Source organism: Leiobunum rupestre, chromosome 10 (assembly GCF_980474605.1).
Source record: "Leiobunum rupestre chromosome 10, qqLeiRupe1.1.hap1, whole genome shotgun sequence".
Classification (NCBI taxonomy): domain Eukaryota; kingdom Metazoa; phylum Arthropoda; class Arachnida; order Opiliones; family Sclerosomatidae; genus Leiobunum; species Leiobunum rupestre.
In genome coordinates, this window is record NC_143393.1 from 38,274,722 (window position 1) to 38,295,095 (window position 20,374).

Sequence of the window (20,374 nt, forward strand, 5' to 3'; positions counted from 1 at the left end):
GCCTTCTTTGCGTGCTTTTTTGACCATAACATGTAGAGGTATTTTCACGCGCAAAATGAATTTTAAAAGCCGTCAATTCGGCAAAAAAAATTCTAGAACTACCCAAATGCAAACTATTCGCAGACAAGAACCTCTTGTTGAACCGTTCGGAACCGTTCTAAATGGTACCTGCTCAAGAGCAAGTACTGGTGGGAACTCAAGGTTGAAATCTCTAAAATTCGTCTGCACATCGGGCTGCGTACGTCAAATCGTACGAATCACAACTATTCGTACAAAAGTTCTGAACTATCCAGAACTTTTGCGTGACGTTACAGCTCAGTCCTAGGCCGTTCTCTTAACGGTTCAGAACTCAAGAATAGTTTTCAGCTAATAACTAAAACAAGTTGCAAGTCTATATTTGATATTGATGGGGATTTTATGGAAGCCCCTATTCAAACAGTTTGCCAAACTGTGCAAAATAACGGTAGGGGCACCTTTCCCCCCTGAAAGGATGGAAATGAGCGTTTTCGCGTTCTAAGGATGTTCCACTTACGGAGTCTTGATGTTCCCTGAATTTCTTAAGCTCTTCTCCGGATAATCCAACGGGTGGTTCCAACAAGAAATCCGTTAAATCTATGTCCCCCGAATCGTTGGCTTTGGCTGCTAAGGCGACAAGATGACTCCTCAATAAATGAATAATGACAGAAGTAAATGAACCGTAGTTATTGGAATTGACCTGAAAACTGGGAGGCGTTTTCCTTATGGAAATCTAGTTAAAAGAAGCTGATGTACAGTCCCATCTACTCTCATGATAAATTGCACTAGATAATTGTGGGTACTATATTCCCCATGTTAAAGCTGTATGTAATTCTGTAATTTAAGCGAGCGCTCTAAAACGTTCGTGAAACATCGTGAGCGCGCGTTTTAAATTATGTAAAGACAGGCATCATTTCCATATCACGTGTTATTTTATCCATTATAATGCAACTTAAGCCTAACAATGTGTAAGAACAATACGGTGCTTAGCTGTTTCCTCCGAGAAAAGGTAGGTGGCGATAGTAAAACTTACAAGGAGACATCCCGAAGTGTAACCCACCGATTTTGTTCAAACTCGGGGGTTTGGTAGACGTTCATGAATCATGAAAAATCCTAAAGGGAATTTATTCAATGGGCAACCGTTTTGCCATGGCAACGAAAAATGTTTATCACAACACAAAATATTAAATTTTCCCATTGAAAATAACATGAGATTTTGACCTCAAATTGATCAACAGTTGATCAATGTTGATGTTTTTTTCGTCAATTTTTATCTATTTTTTCTAATTTTGGCATTTTCGAAATTTTTAAATTTGTTCGGTCAGAATCCCATGTTATTTTCAATGGGAAAATTTCCATTTGTTGTTGTCAAAAACATTGTTCGTTGGCATGGCAAAACGGTTGCCCATTGAATAAATTCCCTTTAGGATTTTTCAAGTTACATGGTCTACCAATCCCCCGAGTTCGAACGAAATAGGTGGGTTACACTTCAGGGTGTCTCCTTGTTAGTCTCGGTAGTCACTTTAAAGGATGCTTGAAACTATGGTTAGATAAGGGAAACGTCTCCAACATGGCCAATATAGCGGTCTGACAACTTCGGTTCATTTACTTCTGATAATGAGTATAAAGCGAAAGCGTACCAGCGGCTTCCAAAGGGGCTTGCGCCAGGTCAGCTCCGACTTGTTCCACTTGCCTCCTTTCGCGTTGCAGCTCTCGTTCTCGCTTCTTGCGCTCCAACAGCAATCGTTCCCTCTCCTGCAATTCCCTCGCTAACCTCTGCGCGGAAATACGGAAGATCGCGTCCATCAATAAACACCCTTTTTTAAACCCCTGACAAAAGCCAGGTTCACACTTACCCCTAAAATCGCTTCGTTTTAGATAACTAGTTTTCAAAACCAGCGTGAGAAATCACTTCGTGTTGGTTCGGGAAGCAACTCGTCCAAGTCGGTTCTCTTAGAATCGCTTTCAAACAGGGGCGTAGGAACCAGGGGGGGGGGGCAATGCCCCTTCCTAGAATTTTGCTGGGAGTTCTTCGGTTTCCCCTTCCATAAAAACTTGTCTAGGTTAACGGTAATAGCTAGTGTAGGGAGCTGTTGGCTCGATCGCGTGGCATGCAGGGCTTGCCACCACCCTCCTACGCATTGTAACCCGGCCACCTGAATTAAAGGCTTCAAAAGTCGCATGATGACTTAGGCCTAAGGTGGTGCCTTGGGTATTAGCCTAGCTGATTATTATTATTATTATTATTATTATTATTATTATTATTATTATTATTATTATTATTATTATTATTATTATTATTATTATTATTATTATTATTATTATTATTATTATTATTATTATTATTATTATTATTATTATTATTATTATTATTATTATTATTATTATTATTATTATTATTATTATTATTATTATTATTATTATTATTATTATTATTATTATTATTATTATTATTATTATTATTATTATTATTATTATTATTATTATTATTATTATTATTATTATTATTATTATTATTATTATTATTATTATTATTATTATTATTATTATTATTATTATTATTATTATTATTATTATTATTATTATTATTATTATTATTATTATTATTATTATTATTATTATTATTATTATTATTATTATTATTATTATTATTATTATTATTATTATTATTATTATTATTATTATTATTATTATTATTATTATTATTATTATTATTATTATTATTATTATTATTATTATTATTATTATTATTATTATTATTATTATTATTATTATTATTATTATTATTATTATTATTATTATTATTATTATTATTATTATTATTATTATTATTATTATTATTATTATTATTATTATTATTATTATTATTATTATTATTATTATTATTATTATTATTATTATTATTATTATTATTATTATTATTATTATTATTATTATTATTATTATTATTATTATTATTATTATTATTATTATTATTATTATTATTATTATTATTATTATTATTATTATTATTATTATTATTATTATTATTATTATTATTATTATTATTATTATTATTATTATTATTATTATTATTATTATTATTATTATTATTATTATTATTATTATTATTATTATTATTATTATTATTATTATTATTATTATTATTATTATTATTATTATTATTATTATTATTATTATTATTATTAATGTTATTATTAATGTTATTATTAATGTTATTGCCCCCTCCAACTTTTTGGTCTGTTGAAATCTTCAAAAGGCTCATACATACTTAGTAAAAATTACACATGCACTCTGAGAAGCTACACTCTATTAAAAATTCAAAACCATTCTTTAGGCCCCTTTTCGTTTCTCTTTGCCCCCTCCAACTTCTAGAACGTTCCTACGCCCCTGCTTTCAAAACGATAAGGCGGGGAAGTAAAATTGCTCATATTTTCCAAAATAATGGGAATAAAATTCTAAATTATGTTCAATAATATTACAGTATGTATAGTAAACATGATTAACTAATTGTTTTGGGATACATTTTAGTATTTTCAAAATTCTAGTCATAATTTGAAATGGCGTTAAGCCTTGGCTCTAAGCGAACCGGGGTGAAGCGATTTCGCACGTGTGAACCAAGAATTATAGTCGGCGGTCAAAACTGGCATACAAACCGACCTAAACTGGGTTTTAGGGTCTAGTGTGAACGTGGCTGAAGAATCGCTTACCTGATCTTCTTCTTCGGTGGACTGTTGCTTCTTGTTTTCCTCGAGAAGCAGTTGCTCTTGAAGACGCCTGGCGATTTCCGCGTCTCTTTCCTCTCTACAAAACGAAAGAGATTGACGACTTCAAACGTTTGAAGGTCAAATATAAATAATAACGCATCACGAGGATTTTGGTGCATTTGTTCGAATTTTATTCGTCCGAACGGTGGTACAAATGTCCGAATGATCATTTGTCCGAATGCCGGAAAAAAGGATCGTATGTCCGAAAACGTATTTCATTTGCCCGAAAAATTTATCACAACTTTTGTTGGTGATTTAGCCGTTCAATTTATGTTAACTTTACCGGCGAATTTCATTTGTTCGAATAATCGTTTGTCCGTTTTTTCGAACATTAGGAATTGGTTGGAATATTGTTAATATAAGAAAATAGTAACATTAAAGTGAACCTAACCTAACCTAAAATATCCACAACATTCAACGCAATTCCCACTTACTATATCAGGGTTCGTACGAAATTTCCGGAATAAAATTCCCTGACATTTCCAGGTTTTCCCTGACTAAATCTCCAAATTTCCCTGACCATTTGTGTAGAATAAATTTATGTTTTGAGGTAAAATCTTGAAAAATGTTAATTATGTATTTTTAAGACATTTTTCAAAAATTTATTTTCCGGATTTATTTTTGGGGTCATTTTAAATTTCCCTGACTATTCCCTGACCATTGGGAATCATTTTCAAATTCCCTGACTGTTCCCTGACCTTTTAGAAACATTTTCAAATTCCCTGACTTTTCCAGGTTTTCCAGGTATTCCAGGTCGTGTACTAACCCTGCTATATTGGCCAAAAAACAGCAATAAGAAATACTAATTTAGCGACAGAATTCGGACAAGTGATGCTACCGATTAGGACGAATGAAACAAACAAGTTGTCCAATTGAAACATCAATTGTCATTTCGGCGGTTCGGACGATTGAAATTCGAACAAATGTACCTACCCCTTCACGAGATTTTTGAGGTTCAACCATTTATATTCCTACAACTAATCGCTCAGAATAATTGCCCAGGGTTGCCACCAAATTTCGAGATTAAAATTCCGACTATTTCCTGTTTTCCCTGACCATTTTTAAAGATTTTACCTGACTTCATTTTATATTTTACTTTTATCAGAAGTTAATAATAGACAAATTTCAATAAAAAGGTTTTCGTAATTTTGAAAAAAATTAGCAAAATTTTCAAGAAAATAAATGATAATCATAGAACTTGTCATAGATCTAGAGTAAAATTACCTTCAAAAAGTGTCAAGATAAATTGAAATCCCTGACGTTTCCCTAAATTGACAAATTCTTAATACTCCCCGACTTTATAGGCCCATTTTAAAATCCCCCGACTTTATAGGCCCATTTCAAAATCCCCCGACTTTATAGGCCCATTTCAAAATCCCCCGACTTTATAGGCCCATTTCAAAATCCCCCGACTTTATAGGCCCATTTCAAAATCCCCCGACTTTATAGGCCCATTTCAAAATTCCCCGACTTTATAGGCCCATTTCAAAATTCCCCGACTTTATAGGCCCATTTCAAAATTCCCCGACTTTATAGGCCCATTTCAAAGTTCCCCGACTTTATAGGCCCATTTCAAAATTCCCCGACTTTATAGGCCCATTTCAAAATTCCCCGACTTTATAGGCCCATTTCAAAATTCCCCGACTTTATAGGCCCATTTCAAAATTCCCCGACTTTATAGGCCCATTTCAAAATTCCCCGACTTTATAGGCCCATTTCAAAATTCCCCGACTTTATAGGCCCATTTCAAAATTCCCCGACTTTATAGGCCCATTTCAAAATTCCCCGACTTTATAGGCCCATTTCAAAATTCCCCGACTTTATAGGCCCATTTCAAAATTCCCCGACTTTATAGGCCCATTTCAAAAATCCCCGACTTTATAGGCCCATTTCAAAAATCCCGACTTTATAGGCCCATTTCAAAAATCCCGACTTTATAGGCCCATTTTAAAAATCCCGACTTTATAGGCCCATTTTAAAAATCCCGACTTTATAGGCCCATTTTAAAAATCCCGACTTTATAGGCCCATTTTAAAAATCCCGACTTTATAGGCCCATTTTAAAAATCCCGACTTTATAGGCCCATTTCAAAAATCCCGACTTTATAGGCCCATTTCAAAAATCCCGACTTTATAGGCCCATTTCAAAAATCCCGACTTTATAGGCCCATTTTAAAAATCCCGACTTTATAGGCCCATTTTAAAAATCCCGACTTTATAGGCCCATTTTAAAAATCCCGACTTTATAGGCCCATTTTAAAAATCCCGACTTTATAGGCCCATTTTAAAAATCCCGACTTTATAGGCCCATTTTAAAAATCCCGACTTTATAGGCCCATTTTAAAAATCCCGACTTTATAGGCCCATTTTAAAAATCCCGACTTTATAGGCCCATTTTAAAAATCCCGACTTTATAGGCCCATTTTAAAAATCCCGACTTTATAGGCCCATTTTAAAAATCCCGACTTTATAGGCCCATTTTAAAAATCCCGACTTTATAGGCCCATTTTAAAAATCCCGACTTTATAGGCCCATTTTAAAAATCCCGACTTTATAGGCCCATTTTAAAAATCCCGACTTTATAGGCCCATTTTAAAAATCCCGACTTTATAGGCCCATTTTAAAAATCCCGACTTTATAGGCCCATTTTAAAAATCCCGACTTTATAGGCCCATTTTAAAAATCCCGACTTTATAGGCCCATTTTAAAAATCCCGACTTTATAGGCCCATTTTAAAAATCCCGACTTTATAGGCCCATTTTAAAAATCCCGACTTTATAGGCCCATTTTAAAAATCCCGACTTTATAGGCCCATTTTAAAAATCCCGACTTTATAGGCCCATTTTAAAAATCCCGACTTTATAGGCCCATTTTAAAAATCCCGACTTTATAGGCCCATTTTAAAAATCCCGACTTTATAGGCCCATTTTAAAAATCCCGACTTTATAGGCCCATTTTAAAAATCCCGACTTTATAGGCCCATTTTAAAAATCCCGACTTTATAGGCCCATTTTAAAAATCCCGACTTTATAGGCCCATTTTAAAAATCCCGACTTTATAGTCCCATTTTAAAAATCCCGACTTTATAGTCCCATTTTAAAAATCCCGACTTTATAGGCCCATTTTAAAAATCCCGACTTTATAGGCCCATTTTAAAAATCCCGACTTTATAGGCCCATTTTAAAAATCCCGACTTTATAGGCCCATTTTAAAAATCCCGACTTTATAGGCCCATTTTAAAAATCCCGACTTTATAGGCCCATTTTAAAAATCCCGACTTTATAGGCCCATTTTAAAAATCCCGACTTTATAGGCCCATTTTAAAAATCCCGACTTTATAGGCCCATTTTAAAAATCCCGACTTTATAGGCCCATTTTAAAAATCCCGACTTTATAGGCCCATTTTAAAAATCCCGACTTTATAGGCCCATTTTAAAAATCCCGACTTTATAGGCCCATTTTAAAAATCCCGACTTTATAGGCCCATTTTAAAAATCCCGACTTTATAGGCCCATTTTAAAAATCCCGACTTTATAGGCCCATTTTAAAAATCCCGACTTTATAGGCCCATTTTAAAAATCCCGACTTTATAGGCCCATTTTAAAAATCCCGACTTTATAGGCCCATTTTAAAAATCCCGGACGTGTGGCAACCCTGTAGCCATCTTTCGTCGTAACGACACCAATATTTTTCATAGTGCGCGCTTAGTTAGAAGGGTAATTAACGCGTTGACGAGTTGACCGCCAAAAGTTGTGCAGTGTGAACGTCCTTTGAAAGAAATGAAGGAGAAAGATTTTCTAAAGAAAGCAAAATACTGAACTGTTCGAGTAGCATCCTTTCGTAAGCCTGCCGGACCATCTCCGCTTCTTCTTCTTCGATTTCTTGGAGGGTTTTAGCTTCGACCCGGTCTGTGCGAGCCACTCTGTTTCGAAAGCGATTGCCGTCGTAGTGTTGATTTACTAGATTATCGGGCGGAAAGGGTTCGTCACGTCAAAAAATACTATTTGCTACGATTAAAATAAAAGAACGTACTTTCTTCGTGTTGGAGTTTGTAAGCAAGTACTCCATCCTCTCGAACCAACCATTCTCGGCAGACTGTGAAGGAATCATTTTTATCAGATACTATCTTTCACTCGCTTGTGCTTTCAAATATAATCTTTGGCAAATACTTCATTTTCAATATTCCCAGAATTGTTTACACTTAATTTGTTAAGCAATTAGAAACAGGATAGTTGTGGTTTTTAAACCGAAAATTTAATTTTTCGTTTTACATTATAGATTTTTCTCAATTTTTTATTGTAATAGATATTTCCCGATTTTTTATTATAATAGATTTTTCCCGATTTTTTATTATAATAGATTTTTCTCAATTTTTTATTATAATAGATTTTTCCCGATTTTTTATTATAATAGATTTTTCCCGATTTTTTATTATAATAGATTTTTCCCGATTTTTTATTATAATAGATTTTTCCCGATTTTTTATTATAATAGATATTTCCCGATTTTTTATTATAATAGATATTTCCCGATTTTTTATTATAATAGATATTTCCCGATTTTTTATTATAATAGATATTTCCCGATTTTTTATTATAATAGATATTTCTCAATTTTTTATTGTAATAGATTTTTCCCGATTTTTTATTGTAATAGATATTTCCCGATTTTTTATTATAATAGATTTTCTCAATTTTTTATTATAATAGATTTTTCCCGATTTTTTATAGATTTTTCACGATTTTTTTATTATAATAGATTTTTATTTAAATTATTTTAATAACTTGTCTTTCTCATTTGAATTACTTTTAACTTCTTCATTCGTCTTTCTCATTTAAATAACTTTTAATATTTTATACGTCTTTTTCATTTAAATTATTTTCTTTGGAAAATGTATCGATAGCTAACAAACATTGGTAATGTAAACCAAAATTTTAATGAGGGTTCCGATTAAAATCCAGGGATTAGATTAAAAAATTAGTTGTATTTGTCAATTAATTAATCTATTATTGTGGCCATTTCAATTTAATACAAACCAAACTAGAAGTAATAATTATTAGTCAATTTGTTAAATAAAAAAGGCATAAAATTTTATAAAATCAAAATACTCAATAAAAATCAGATTTAAATTAAAACAATAACCCTGATCCGAATTAAATTAAAGCACTCTTAATTATTTTAATCTAATTATCAATGCTACAGCAACCATTTTTGTACATTTTCCGAAATAATATGCGATTTGTTTTTAAATTACTAGACTTTTTAATATTTGTTAAAAAACATGAAGTATTGACACAATAACTTCATTAAAAATAGTTCGTTCAAACAATTCTAATAAAGGCTTTTCTCTGGTTTGGCATTGGATGTTTCAAATGTATCAAATAAATTTAATACCACACCGTTTTTCAAAAAAACTAATGAACACATCTTATGCAGGGTTGCCATAATATTTTCAAATTCAAATTCCCTAACCATTTTTAGAAATTGCCGTCCCCTTTTGAGGCCAAAATCAGACAATTTTTATCTTAATTTTAATATAATAAGAAGTTAATTAGCCTAGCTGATTATTATAATTATTATTATTATTACCTCAGCTTAATAATAATAATAATAATAATAATAATAATAATAATAATAATAATAATCAGCTAGGCTAATACCCAAGGCACCACCTTAGGTCTATGTCATCGAGCGACTTTTAAAGCCTTTAACGATAAATCACTAAAATTACAGAAAACTCATGATGTAAAATTTTATTTTATTTTAAAGTTCCAAAAATTATCCGAACTATTTTATTGCAACGTTTAATTAAATTGAAAGGTTTAAAGAACTTTATAATCACCCAGTTTATCACAGAACTATAGTAAAATTACTACGAAAACACCTCAATTACCTTCAAAGATAAATTGAAATTTGACTTTTTAATTACTTTTTAAAAATTCATAAAAATCCTAAGTTTGGCAACCCTGTAATAATTTAACAATTGAATTACCCCCACCCGTGGTAATTTAAAATATGCCTAATACCAAATTTACATTAATTAGGTGTAAAATTAACTCATCCGTGATTGAAACACTTTCATTAATAGTGCACTTACCTATTAAATATTCAGAGCCAATTAGTCTTAATGTAACTAAGACTATTTAAAGCTAAATTAGAAATTTAAGTAATTGAAGGAACCGTGTCACCCAATTATACTCGGTCAGTTACTTAAAAAAAAGACACCACAAAAAGAAATATCTTAAAAACATTATTCATCTTACAACAGCCTGGTCTAATTAAAAAATAAGGAGAAGAGTATTTTAAAGACCTTTCCAAAAGAAAAGAGACCATTATACCCTAAAATATCTCAAAATTTGAAGAGATCTGGTTTTCACCCTTGAATAACTTCGAGTTTGTTACATCATTAGGATTTACAGCACCCCAGTAATACATATATAAAATCTTTTCCTCTCAATTTTGACAGTTTTTCCCGGTTCGCATCGCATTGAATCAAATTAGCGAATTGTAGAAAAAGAAAAAAAAAACAGGTTTTAAGATACCCCCCTAAAAAAACGACAGAAATATTTCAGTTTCCGATAACACCGGGAAAAAAACCCCTTAAACACTTTAGGATCTGCTTTATTTAACACCCAAATATTAAACAGACCCTTAGAGCTTTATCCACGACAAGCCAATTCGCAAAAAAACCTCTGCATTTCAAAACGCGTTTAAGAGCCTACAGATTTTACCCAGCGACAGAAATTAGCCTTAAATATTTGGTGACAACGCGTGGGTCGAGTTTGTAAGAATGGTAAGAATAAGGAATAATAATTAATGTGAAACGTTTTATCATAATTGTATAATATTTTGTTACATAAGTGGGACACTTCCTATTCTTCACTGAGAGCTATTCACACGTAGCCTTTAACAGCGCGTCACTAGGGAGAGATTTTCATCTTGTGATGACGTCACTTCGTTACTAGTTCTCAGTAAAATATTCCCCAAAGTGACAAATTTATGGTACAATATTATAGACTTATGGTTTTACGTAATAACGTTTACCGTGAAGATAAGGAGAGCCAACTCCAGCCTTTTTTGGTAGCCCTGCTGACTGCAGCGCCTCTAGCCGTCGTACGGTAACAAATATGGCGGCGTGCTAGTAACGAAGTGACGTCATCACAAGATGAAAATCTCTCCCTAGTGACGCGACTGAAGCATGGCCAAAGACCAAAATAAAACGTCGTTTCTACGGCAGTTCGAGCTGTTCCTTTTAAATTGTTGTAATTCTCAAGGGAAATTAAATTCTATGAAGGGATATATTTTTTTCCACTTCTCAAAAGATCAACAAAAGTCAGTAAATATAAAATTTATTATTTAATTTATATATATTTATATATCTCCCGCGTTGAACGCTAATGATTGTACCTTATGACGGCCAGGTGGCGATAGAATCGTAATTCCAAAACCGCCTTTCATACCTCAAAGGCAGTAAAACATTAAGGAAAGATAAGAATTCTATGTGTAGAAGTCAAGATTTCTTACCAATCATGGAAGATAAACCAAAACTTCTTACCAATTTTCCTCTTCTCATATACACTCTTTTTTTGGGAATTTTGCTGGGCGCGTTCATGACCCCCATTCTCCATATCCTGGGACCAAAGACCCGAGCTTAGAGTGACTCGCGCATGCGCGTGGGGGAAGAAATTAAGGAGGCGGCATTTATTGAAGCGCCTATTATTACCACGAATGTATTTACAGGGTTCGTACAAAATTTCCGGAATTAAATTCCCTGACATTTTTAGGTTTTCCCTGACTAAATTGCCAAATTTCCCTGACCATTTTTGTAGAATAAATGTATGTTTTGAGGTAAAATCTTGAAAAAATGTTAATTATGTATTTTTAATACATTTTTCAAAAATTTATTTGCCGGAGTTGTTTTTGGGGTCATTTTAAAATTCCCTTACTATTTCGGACCATTTTAAATTTCCCTGACTATTCCCTGACCATTGGCAATCATTTTCAAATTCCCTGACCTTTTGGAAACATTTTCAAATTCCCTGACTTTTCCAGGTTTTCCAGGTATTCCAGGTCGTGTACGAACCCTGAGATACCAAGAATCCATTTAGGTACCATAAGAATATGGGAGTACCGCGATTCAATACCCGTCCTCGCAAACTTTGTAGCGAAAGTTCGTCTGCTTCGATATTTCGAGTAACTCACTCCTGCCATCTATGATAAACCCGCGCTACTACACGACCTTGACATATTATTTATTTAGTAATTGAAAATGGAGCTGACCAAAAAAAGAACAACGCGTAGAAATGTTAAAAAGAAAACGAAATCAAAAGCCATTATTGAAGCAAATACTATTTATTAGAGAAAAACTACCTTCGGAATTATTATTTAATAACAAACTAGTATTAAGATCTTTCAACCCATTGTCGTTAATAAAATTATTTACACTAAATCACTAATTTCCGCCAAGAAAGAGAATAAATCCGATTTAAACCCATTTGGGCAGATATTTGCTTTTTCCGCCATTATAACGAAATTAAAAAAAAATTTAAAACGCCAGATTCTAACGGCCGAATGCGCTGTGTACGTGGTGTGAAAATTGCAGACGAACTTTCGTTACAAAGTTTGCGAGGACGATACCAGAGGCTAAAATACTCCCATATACTTATGGTACCTACATGGATTCTTGATTATACATAGACCATTTTTAGTTTTATCCCAATCCAACTCAAGGACTGACAGTATACTCCGCCCCTTAAATGTCAATCAATTAGTCCCGGTATTTCATTGGCTCCCCACTCTCGTGCCTGGGGGGAATCGAGACCATAAAGTCTCCACGAAGTATAAAAAAATACATTAGAGAGGTTAAGCAGGACCGAGGGGTCGGACATTGGGCCAAATCCCGTACAAAATTTGGAAAAAAATCCAAAAATCCAAAATCCCAGAATTTTACACCCATAGACTTTGTATGACAAATCCATAATAAAAAAATCCAGAATTTTAAAAAAAATCCAAAATCCCGTACACAAAACAGGCAAATGTCCGACCCCTCGAGCAGGACACTCTAGAAGTTGGAACGACAACGTCGGGAGTACTTTTAAAATCAGTTAAACGACCTTTCAATTTTACTGCTAAAGAAAACATTTACAGTTATAATAGAATTAGTTACACTTGAAAACCTGACCAGCAAATGGCTTTAGCGACAGCAACGCCGCTTCGGCGAAGTTAACGGAGAATTTCCGAAACTCCCGTAGCACGTTGCCTTCTACAAGGCAGTACCCGTAACAAACAATTAGCAAATGCACGCGAAACTATAGAGTGATACATCCAGGTACGAACTATTATTATTATCCAAGCGTCAAAAGTCGCGCATTATCTTGCGTACAGTTTTCATTGGTTAGACCCTTTAGCGCCTGCTGCCGTCTGAAGGGGAAAATTCGGAAATTGTCTTCCCCCCCCGCCCGTAAAACGTTCAGTGTAAAGGCTCGTCCAATGAAATTTGTACACAACACGGCGTTAGCGTGTTTAAAAGCTAGCTGCTTTCTGCTTGTAGGATTTTGCGAATAGTTTTTAGGTGTCGCGACTCTGATGAACTTTTGTTCCCGCTGTATGCGCTTGAGACTTTAGATAATGTTAATTGAAAAATAAACAGTTTAATTACGCGATTAAATATTGGTTAAAATAATAGGGTTACAACTATAAATACTGAATAGTTTAACAAAAAGGCAGTACAGACTTTGGGACACCTCCAATTCCTCACTTATTAGTCACGGCCAAAAATGACGACCTGAAACGTCCGCTAGAAAAGGGGGTAAAAAAATGGACTTCGGCTCTTTCGCGCTTACGTTTTACACGAGAAGAAAATGTAATAAGTATAGGGGTACAGAAAATATAAACCAATTAGGTTACAAAAATAAAACAAATTTAAGCGAAGCCAAAAACAATTTCTGCACTGCGTTTGTTCCTCCTAGATTTTCGAAATATTGGCTAAACTATACCAAGGATCCTTAATGTTATAGGATCCTTGACTATATACACTCTTTTTCGCGGTATTTTCCTGAGCGCGTCCATGTTTGTTTTTCCCCTTTTCATTCCCATCGTCCATTATGGATACCCAAAGTGTGGATGCTAGACTCCCCGCTGAGGGCAGAGGCAATGGCCGACGAGCGAGAGGCAAGTAAGAGGGGTCAAATAAAGGAGCGAAAATGTATAGCTGTGCGCATTGTCGTTACAAAGTATTTGTTTTCGTGTACCCGGTTTTACTTGTGTCTCCGAAGCCCGATTTCGTCTATAGAGTAATATCGGCGTGACGTATGTCGACGTCACTCGTGCTTTTTCCTATAGATAAAAAACTGCCCTCAAAATGGCGGCTATATAATATACAATGCTTAGGAGCTTTTCAATTTAAACCGGTGTTTACGATTGCTAAAACGCACGTTGCTAGAATTGGAACACCTTGCTATAATTATCTGTCGATTTATTGAGCACGAAAATTGTAATTCAGTATGTATTTAAACGCTATAGATATTATACTACGCGTCACATTAGCTTGACAGAAATATGGCGTCGTCAAGTTCTAAAAGGTTCAGACTCCGAAGTATAAGCGTTTAAACGTTTTATTAACAACACGAAAGAACATTATTTATAATCCATAAATGGTAACACTTATTCGCGAATCCTTTTTAAAGGGATAATGAAAAACAGGGTTGACAAGAACCAGCCAGACTGATTTAAACCACCCTGGTTTGATCACCGAAAAAATCCATGGTTAAAACCACTTTTTGTATTAAAAAATATTGAGAAATTAATTAGGAATATTGAAATTTTAAATACTATTTTATTTCAAATAAAAAATGCAGAATATAATATTCTGCATTGGTACTGTCACGCGCAAAAAAGCGTAATTTTGAAATCTGTCAAATCAAAGATAATATAACTACGTACCCTAGATTCGAAATCACGGCGTTTCTAGATAGCGCGTTTTCTCGTGAGGCTTTTACTGAGTTCGCGCCGGAAGTCGGAAAAATCGGGCTCCATAGCAGGGTGAGAAATAAGGAATTTCAATAGATAACCCAAGATAATATTACTCACCTTTAGTTTTCTTTCGTTTAGAAACCTTTTTAGAGCTACAGGCATGAACGCCAAAATATCTGTTATCTTGAAAACCGCGAGTCAAAAACCACGGCGCAATTTTCACTAAAACTTTACGTTTTAACTAGATGTCGGTAGCCCTGCCAGCTCCATGGAGGCAGTTTTTCCCGACTCCCCCCGGGAACTCAGTAAGAGCCTGCGTTTACGTGCAAGGAGCTTGATTTCGAATCTAGGGTACGTAGTTATATTATCTTTGGTCAAATTGAGCATTTTAGAAGTAATGAAGGCTAGATATAAGCAATTTGAGCATTTTTTATTAGTGGTTTTAACGGGTTTAAACCACCGGTTACAACCGTTTAAACCATACAGGATATTCAATTTTTAAAAAAGCTGGCGGAACCAAAAAAAAGTACGAAAATGATCATCTCAATTTTTATCGATTAAATTCAATTTTTAAATAATAACTTGCGATTGACGCGAACTCCGGTAAGCAACAGACAATCACCGCGAAGCTAACACTTGAAACTCTGCCAATGAGAAATTATCAGGAGTTTGGACACCCTGTTGCGACAATACTCAATCACGGGATTATTAACTATTTTTATTGGCTAAAAATATTACGTCAGCTTGAAATGTAAATAACGAATCAGAGCGGATAATTTTTCTTTACCACAATGTGTATACGGGTGTTTTTTGCTATTTTGTAAAAATTTGTTAAATAAATTTTACTTTTGAGTCTAATTTTTTTTTAAAGTAGCTTTTCAACAGGTCACTATTTTTTAGTTATTATTACTTAGAATTATATTTATCAAAATGAGTTCGTTTATTAATTTCTTATAAAGTATCTGCTTGTTGTTTTGAAATATTGCGTCCGAGCTGTCATTGACAAACTACTACTAGATATACAGGGTGTTTCAAAAGGTGATGTTAAACTTTTAACGAGTTGTAGGGGGTGAGTTGAGAAGTATGCCAGTGTTTTCCATATTTTCCTACGATGAGTGAAAAGAGCGCCAGAGAGCTTCAAAGTGTGGCCTACTAGTCTTTGGAAGTAGGCTGCAACAAGCGCAAAACCAAGCAGCAGGGACTTTAAATACTGTTTAAGTTTACTTTTTTACGCTGGTTACCTCGATTTGTTTACAAAGTCCTTTTTTACCTATCACACTAACCCAAACCTTAATGTTCGCGTTTCCCTGCTGCTTGGTTTGCGAATGTTGCAGTCTACTTCCAGGGGCTAGTAGGCCACACTTTGAAGCTGTCTGGCGCTCTTTAATTCATTGTAGGAAAATGGGATAAAAACAGGCATGCTTCTCAACTCACCCCCTACAACTCCTTAAAATTTTGCATAACCTTTTGAAACCCCCGGTATAATTTAGGTTAAAGACCATTAAAATTCGGAAATTGTCTTCCCCCAGCCCGTAAAACGTTCAGCGTAAAGGCTCGTGACGCTCGTCCAATGAAATTCGTACACAACCCTTCGTTAGCGTGTTTAAAGGCTAGCTGCGTTCTCCTTGTGTTTGTTGCTCCTAGCCTACACTAACTATTACCGTTAACCTCAACAAGTTTTTTTAAGGAAGCTCCTCGGAAAACCCCTTAAACTGGAGGGTTACCGTGTCAAAACCCCCCCTTGGGTGTAACTTTGGCTGTACTTAAATTTCACCTCTCTCTTAAGGATTTATGGCTACGCCACTGTAAAATTTGTCATATTAACGGAACTAATAGCATTGAAACATGTTCGTAGTATGTGAATTTGCTTAAATTTTATTCGGCTTATGATTATTTCAAAATTCAATAAATTTGTTATAATATGGTATTCTTATAACGTTATAAAAATTATACAATTTTCATTTAATGCGTATTCAAATATATGGTGTACAGAATAAACTAAAGTTAGTGTTGTTGATATATAGCTGGAGGATTGATATTCCAGTCCCTTAATTTTCTTCTTATGTAAATAAAAGATTTAGGCTAGTTCGTGGCTCAGGTATTTTGTTACATTCTATCATAAGTAACATAATAACAAGAAGTATGACACTTCATATTGCAATAATGCTAATTTTCTAACCGAACCTTTTTGGACTCGCGACTTACCGTTTTGGATGACTACTTCTTGATAAAAATTTAAGCCTAATATCGGAGAGCACTTTCAGGAGTCGCGAAGGGCTTTGGCTTTGGCTCGAGACCCGCGTGCGAATCCCGCGTGATAAAAAAAACATGAGCTCGTGGCGCCGAGAAAAACTTTTTTAATTTTTATCATTTATCCTAATATACCGCCTATCTATAGCGGAAACCAGATATTTCGGCTTAGCGGAAGTCTCGCGTACTTTAGACGCTAGAGGGCTCTGTGCTGAGAAAACATCTTGATTACGCAATAGCTGTGAAAAGCAGTTTGGTTTATTGTAAATCTCGTTAATTGTCATACTTATTGTTATTATGTTACTTATGATTCTATTAATGTATCGTTAAACTCATTAGCTAACAAGTGAAGATTCGGCTAATTTGATTATATTAAGAAGTAAGGGTAATTAGTTTGCTGTTAATTCTATTATGGACCCTTACGTGATTCTGGTTTATTTTCTTATTAGTGGGTAACAGTTAAATTGTATTTAAAAAATTTAAACATTAATTTTAACATTTCAGTAATTCCTTTGGAATGAAAGTTATACGTCTGGTGATGTTAGTTGTTTTCCCTGTAACATTTTTAAGTCAAAGAGAATTAAGTTATGCTAGATTTTATCGTGAGGCTTCAAGCTCCTACGGGCATATAAATAGAAATGAGACTAGAAGCACGATTAGATTGTGGTGAGATGTACGAGTTAGAAGGCTGCCATGAGGGTGGAATCACAAGTAATCTTTGTAGAAACACGCCATCTATTTAAAAAAAAATTATGTTTAATTTTTTTAATAGATGGCGCACTCCTGCGTTGATAAGTAGCGATTCCACTCTCATGGCAGCCTTCTAGCTTGCCCGTTTTCCTTGAGATTACCGGATAGCGCAGTGGTTCTAGTCTCAATCCTATTTCTATGCCTACGGGCTATTAAATATTCATTATTTTCATAAAATTATCTCTAAAGTACAATGGATATCGTGCTTATTTAAGTTGTTGAAAGGTTTAAAACGCTCTTACCGTTTTAAAAATACAAAATTGCAGCTGTTGATTTTTGTATAGTTTGTATTCCTTTTATGATACGATTGATGGGTGTATATAATTTGAAGTTTATCGCATTCCAAGCCATTGCATTTATACTGCAGAATTAAAATATAGCTTTGGTTTTAGATATAGTGAAAACAAATCTAAAATTATGTTGAAATTTTAAAATCCATAAGGTTTTGAAAATCTATCATGATATTAAAAAATGTTTTAATTTTAATATATGAAAACAAACATTAGTGTTGCACTATAATTATCGGAGTACATTTAACAATTTAATTTATCGTTAAAATAATTTTAACATTGTCTCTAGAAACTATAGTAGACAAACTAAAAAATACTTCTAATGAACTTATTTCTGTTTCCTTTTCTTTAATCAGTTATTTTACAAAAATTAGTAAAATGAAGTGCGTAGTGGTTGGTGATGGATACGTAGGTAAAACCAGCCTTATAGTATCTTAAAATTTCGGTTTTCCTAAATTTAAATATTTATCAATCAGCTATTATTTATTATTAGGCATTGGATAACTACACTGTAACTGGCATGATCAGTTGGGAGCCATATACTTTGGGTCTTTTGGACACAGTGTTTCCACTTTGCGGCGAAAAAGGGCGTTTTCGGCGAAAACTGTCTCGGTGGGCACCATAAATTTTAAAACCGGCGAAAAGGCGAAAAAGCGGCGAAAACCATTGAAAACGGCGCAAATTGCGGCGAAAATATTTTTCGATATTTTCAGTCAAAAAAACTAAAAAATCGTCGTCTCTGTAGTCGCTCTACTCTGCCCCCTATGTCCGCCCATTCAATTTTTATATATACCAATAAAAAATGTATAACATTTGAAGAAATAAAATGTATTTTTTTTAATAAAAAAATATTGCCCAAATCTAAGATTGGAAATAAAGATAAGTAAAATATGCAGTGACACTCACTAAAAAAATTAAGGTAAATCTAATGGGGGGAAATTGCGGCAAAAATCGACTATAGAACTGGCGAAAACTGGTAAAATTGCCCCTAAAATAGGCGAAAATCTCTACCGCAGAGTGGAAACACTGTTTGGACACTGCTAGTCAAGAAAACGATAGATTGAGGGCAATAAGTTACCCTCAAACTGATGTGATCTTGGTCTGTTTTTCGGTGGTTTCACCATCGTCTTTTGAAAATGTGAAAGAAATAGTAAGTAACGCAAATGTATAATGCAAACCTGGATACCCAAAATACATTTTTTATCCTTATTACTAATCTATCTCGATTAAGTTCCAATGTACAACGTAACAAAAAACAATACACAACTATCTAAAATTTGGGTGCATCTGTGATTTCATTTAATATTGCAATTATTTAAAAAACTCCATTACGTAATTTGCAGTGGGTTCCAGCTAGGAGCAACAAACACAAGGAGAACGCAGCTAGCCTTTAAACACGCTAACGAAGGGTTGTGTACGAATTTCATTGGACGAGCGTCACGAGCCTTTACGCCGAACGTTTTACGGGCTGGGGGAAGACAATTTCCGAATTTTGCCCTTCCGACGGCAGCAGGCGCTAAAGCGTCTAGCCAATGAAAAATGTACGCAAGAAAATCCACGACTTTTGACGGGTTGCGTTCTCCTTGTGTGGACAGTGCTGTGTTTGTTGCTCCTAGGTTCCAGAAATAACTCAATTGTCGGAACACCCCATTCCTTGTTGGAACACAAATTGATTTGAGATATTATAGAACAGTTCAAGAGCTTTCCAAAAATAAAAAGAATTTCTAACGAACAAGGGGAGAAATTAGCCAAGAAATTGAAAGCGGTCAAATATGTTGAATGCTCTTCTTTGACATGGGTTAGTTTAAAGTTTTGCATATTTTTGTTTGGTTAAGGTACTGGTAACATCTCTCATTCAGATATAAACACATTTTATACTTTGTAATTTTAGAAAGGACTAAAATATGCGTTTGATTAGAGGTCGGTAACGGTTAATCATTATCCATGTTTAAATGGATTTTTTTCGGGAAAAAAATGTAAACAAAGAAATTTACCGGTTAATATTTCGGAAAATGATTAAAAAAAATGTATTATTCGTATAATTTGAGCTTTTCATCAAAAAAAACGTCGTTTTTCCGATTAATTTTACAAATTTATCAAAAAAATAATCGGATAATACAGAAATATAAATTACTCGATCAAAACGTTTTACGAATAATTTTGAGAGCTTTATCTATTGAATAAAAGTTAACCATCCCCGACCTCTACGTTTGATGAAGCAATTTTGGCTGCGTTGGAGCTACTTGAGCCAAAACCAAAACGGAAATGTAATTTGCTGTAAACGATTTCGAAGAACACAATGAAAAAATTCTTTTGACTTTCATTATGACCA

General features: G+C 33.9%; 1 protein-coding gene and 1 pseudogene across 2 annotated transcripts in view; one reads left to right on the plus strand and one right to left on the minus strand.

The window, feature by feature from the left end:
* Positions 1–20,374, minus strand: part of LOC149925597 (uncharacterized) — a 37,267-nt gene that overhangs the window by 7,242 nt on the left and 9,651 nt on the right. Inside the window, exons 2-6 of one of the 2 annotated variants that reach the window (XM_090160666.1) lie at positions 7,814–7,876; positions 7,602–7,740; positions 3,726–3,819; positions 1,656–1,791; positions 533–639 (exon numbers count right to left, since the gene is read on the minus strand). In XM_090160666.1, the coding sequence (XP_090016792.1) occupies positions 533–639; positions 1,656–1,791; positions 3,726–3,819; positions 7,602–7,740; positions 7,814–7,876 (539 nt within the window). Of the gene's footprint in view, positions 1–532; positions 643–1,655; positions 1,792–3,725; positions 3,820–7,601; positions 7,741–7,813; positions 7,877–20,374 lie in introns of both variants that reach the window. The other variant, XM_090160665.1, reaches the window with a different exon arrangement.
* LOC149925598 (cdc42 homolog) lies at positions 18,421–20,323 on the plus strand (annotated as a pseudogene).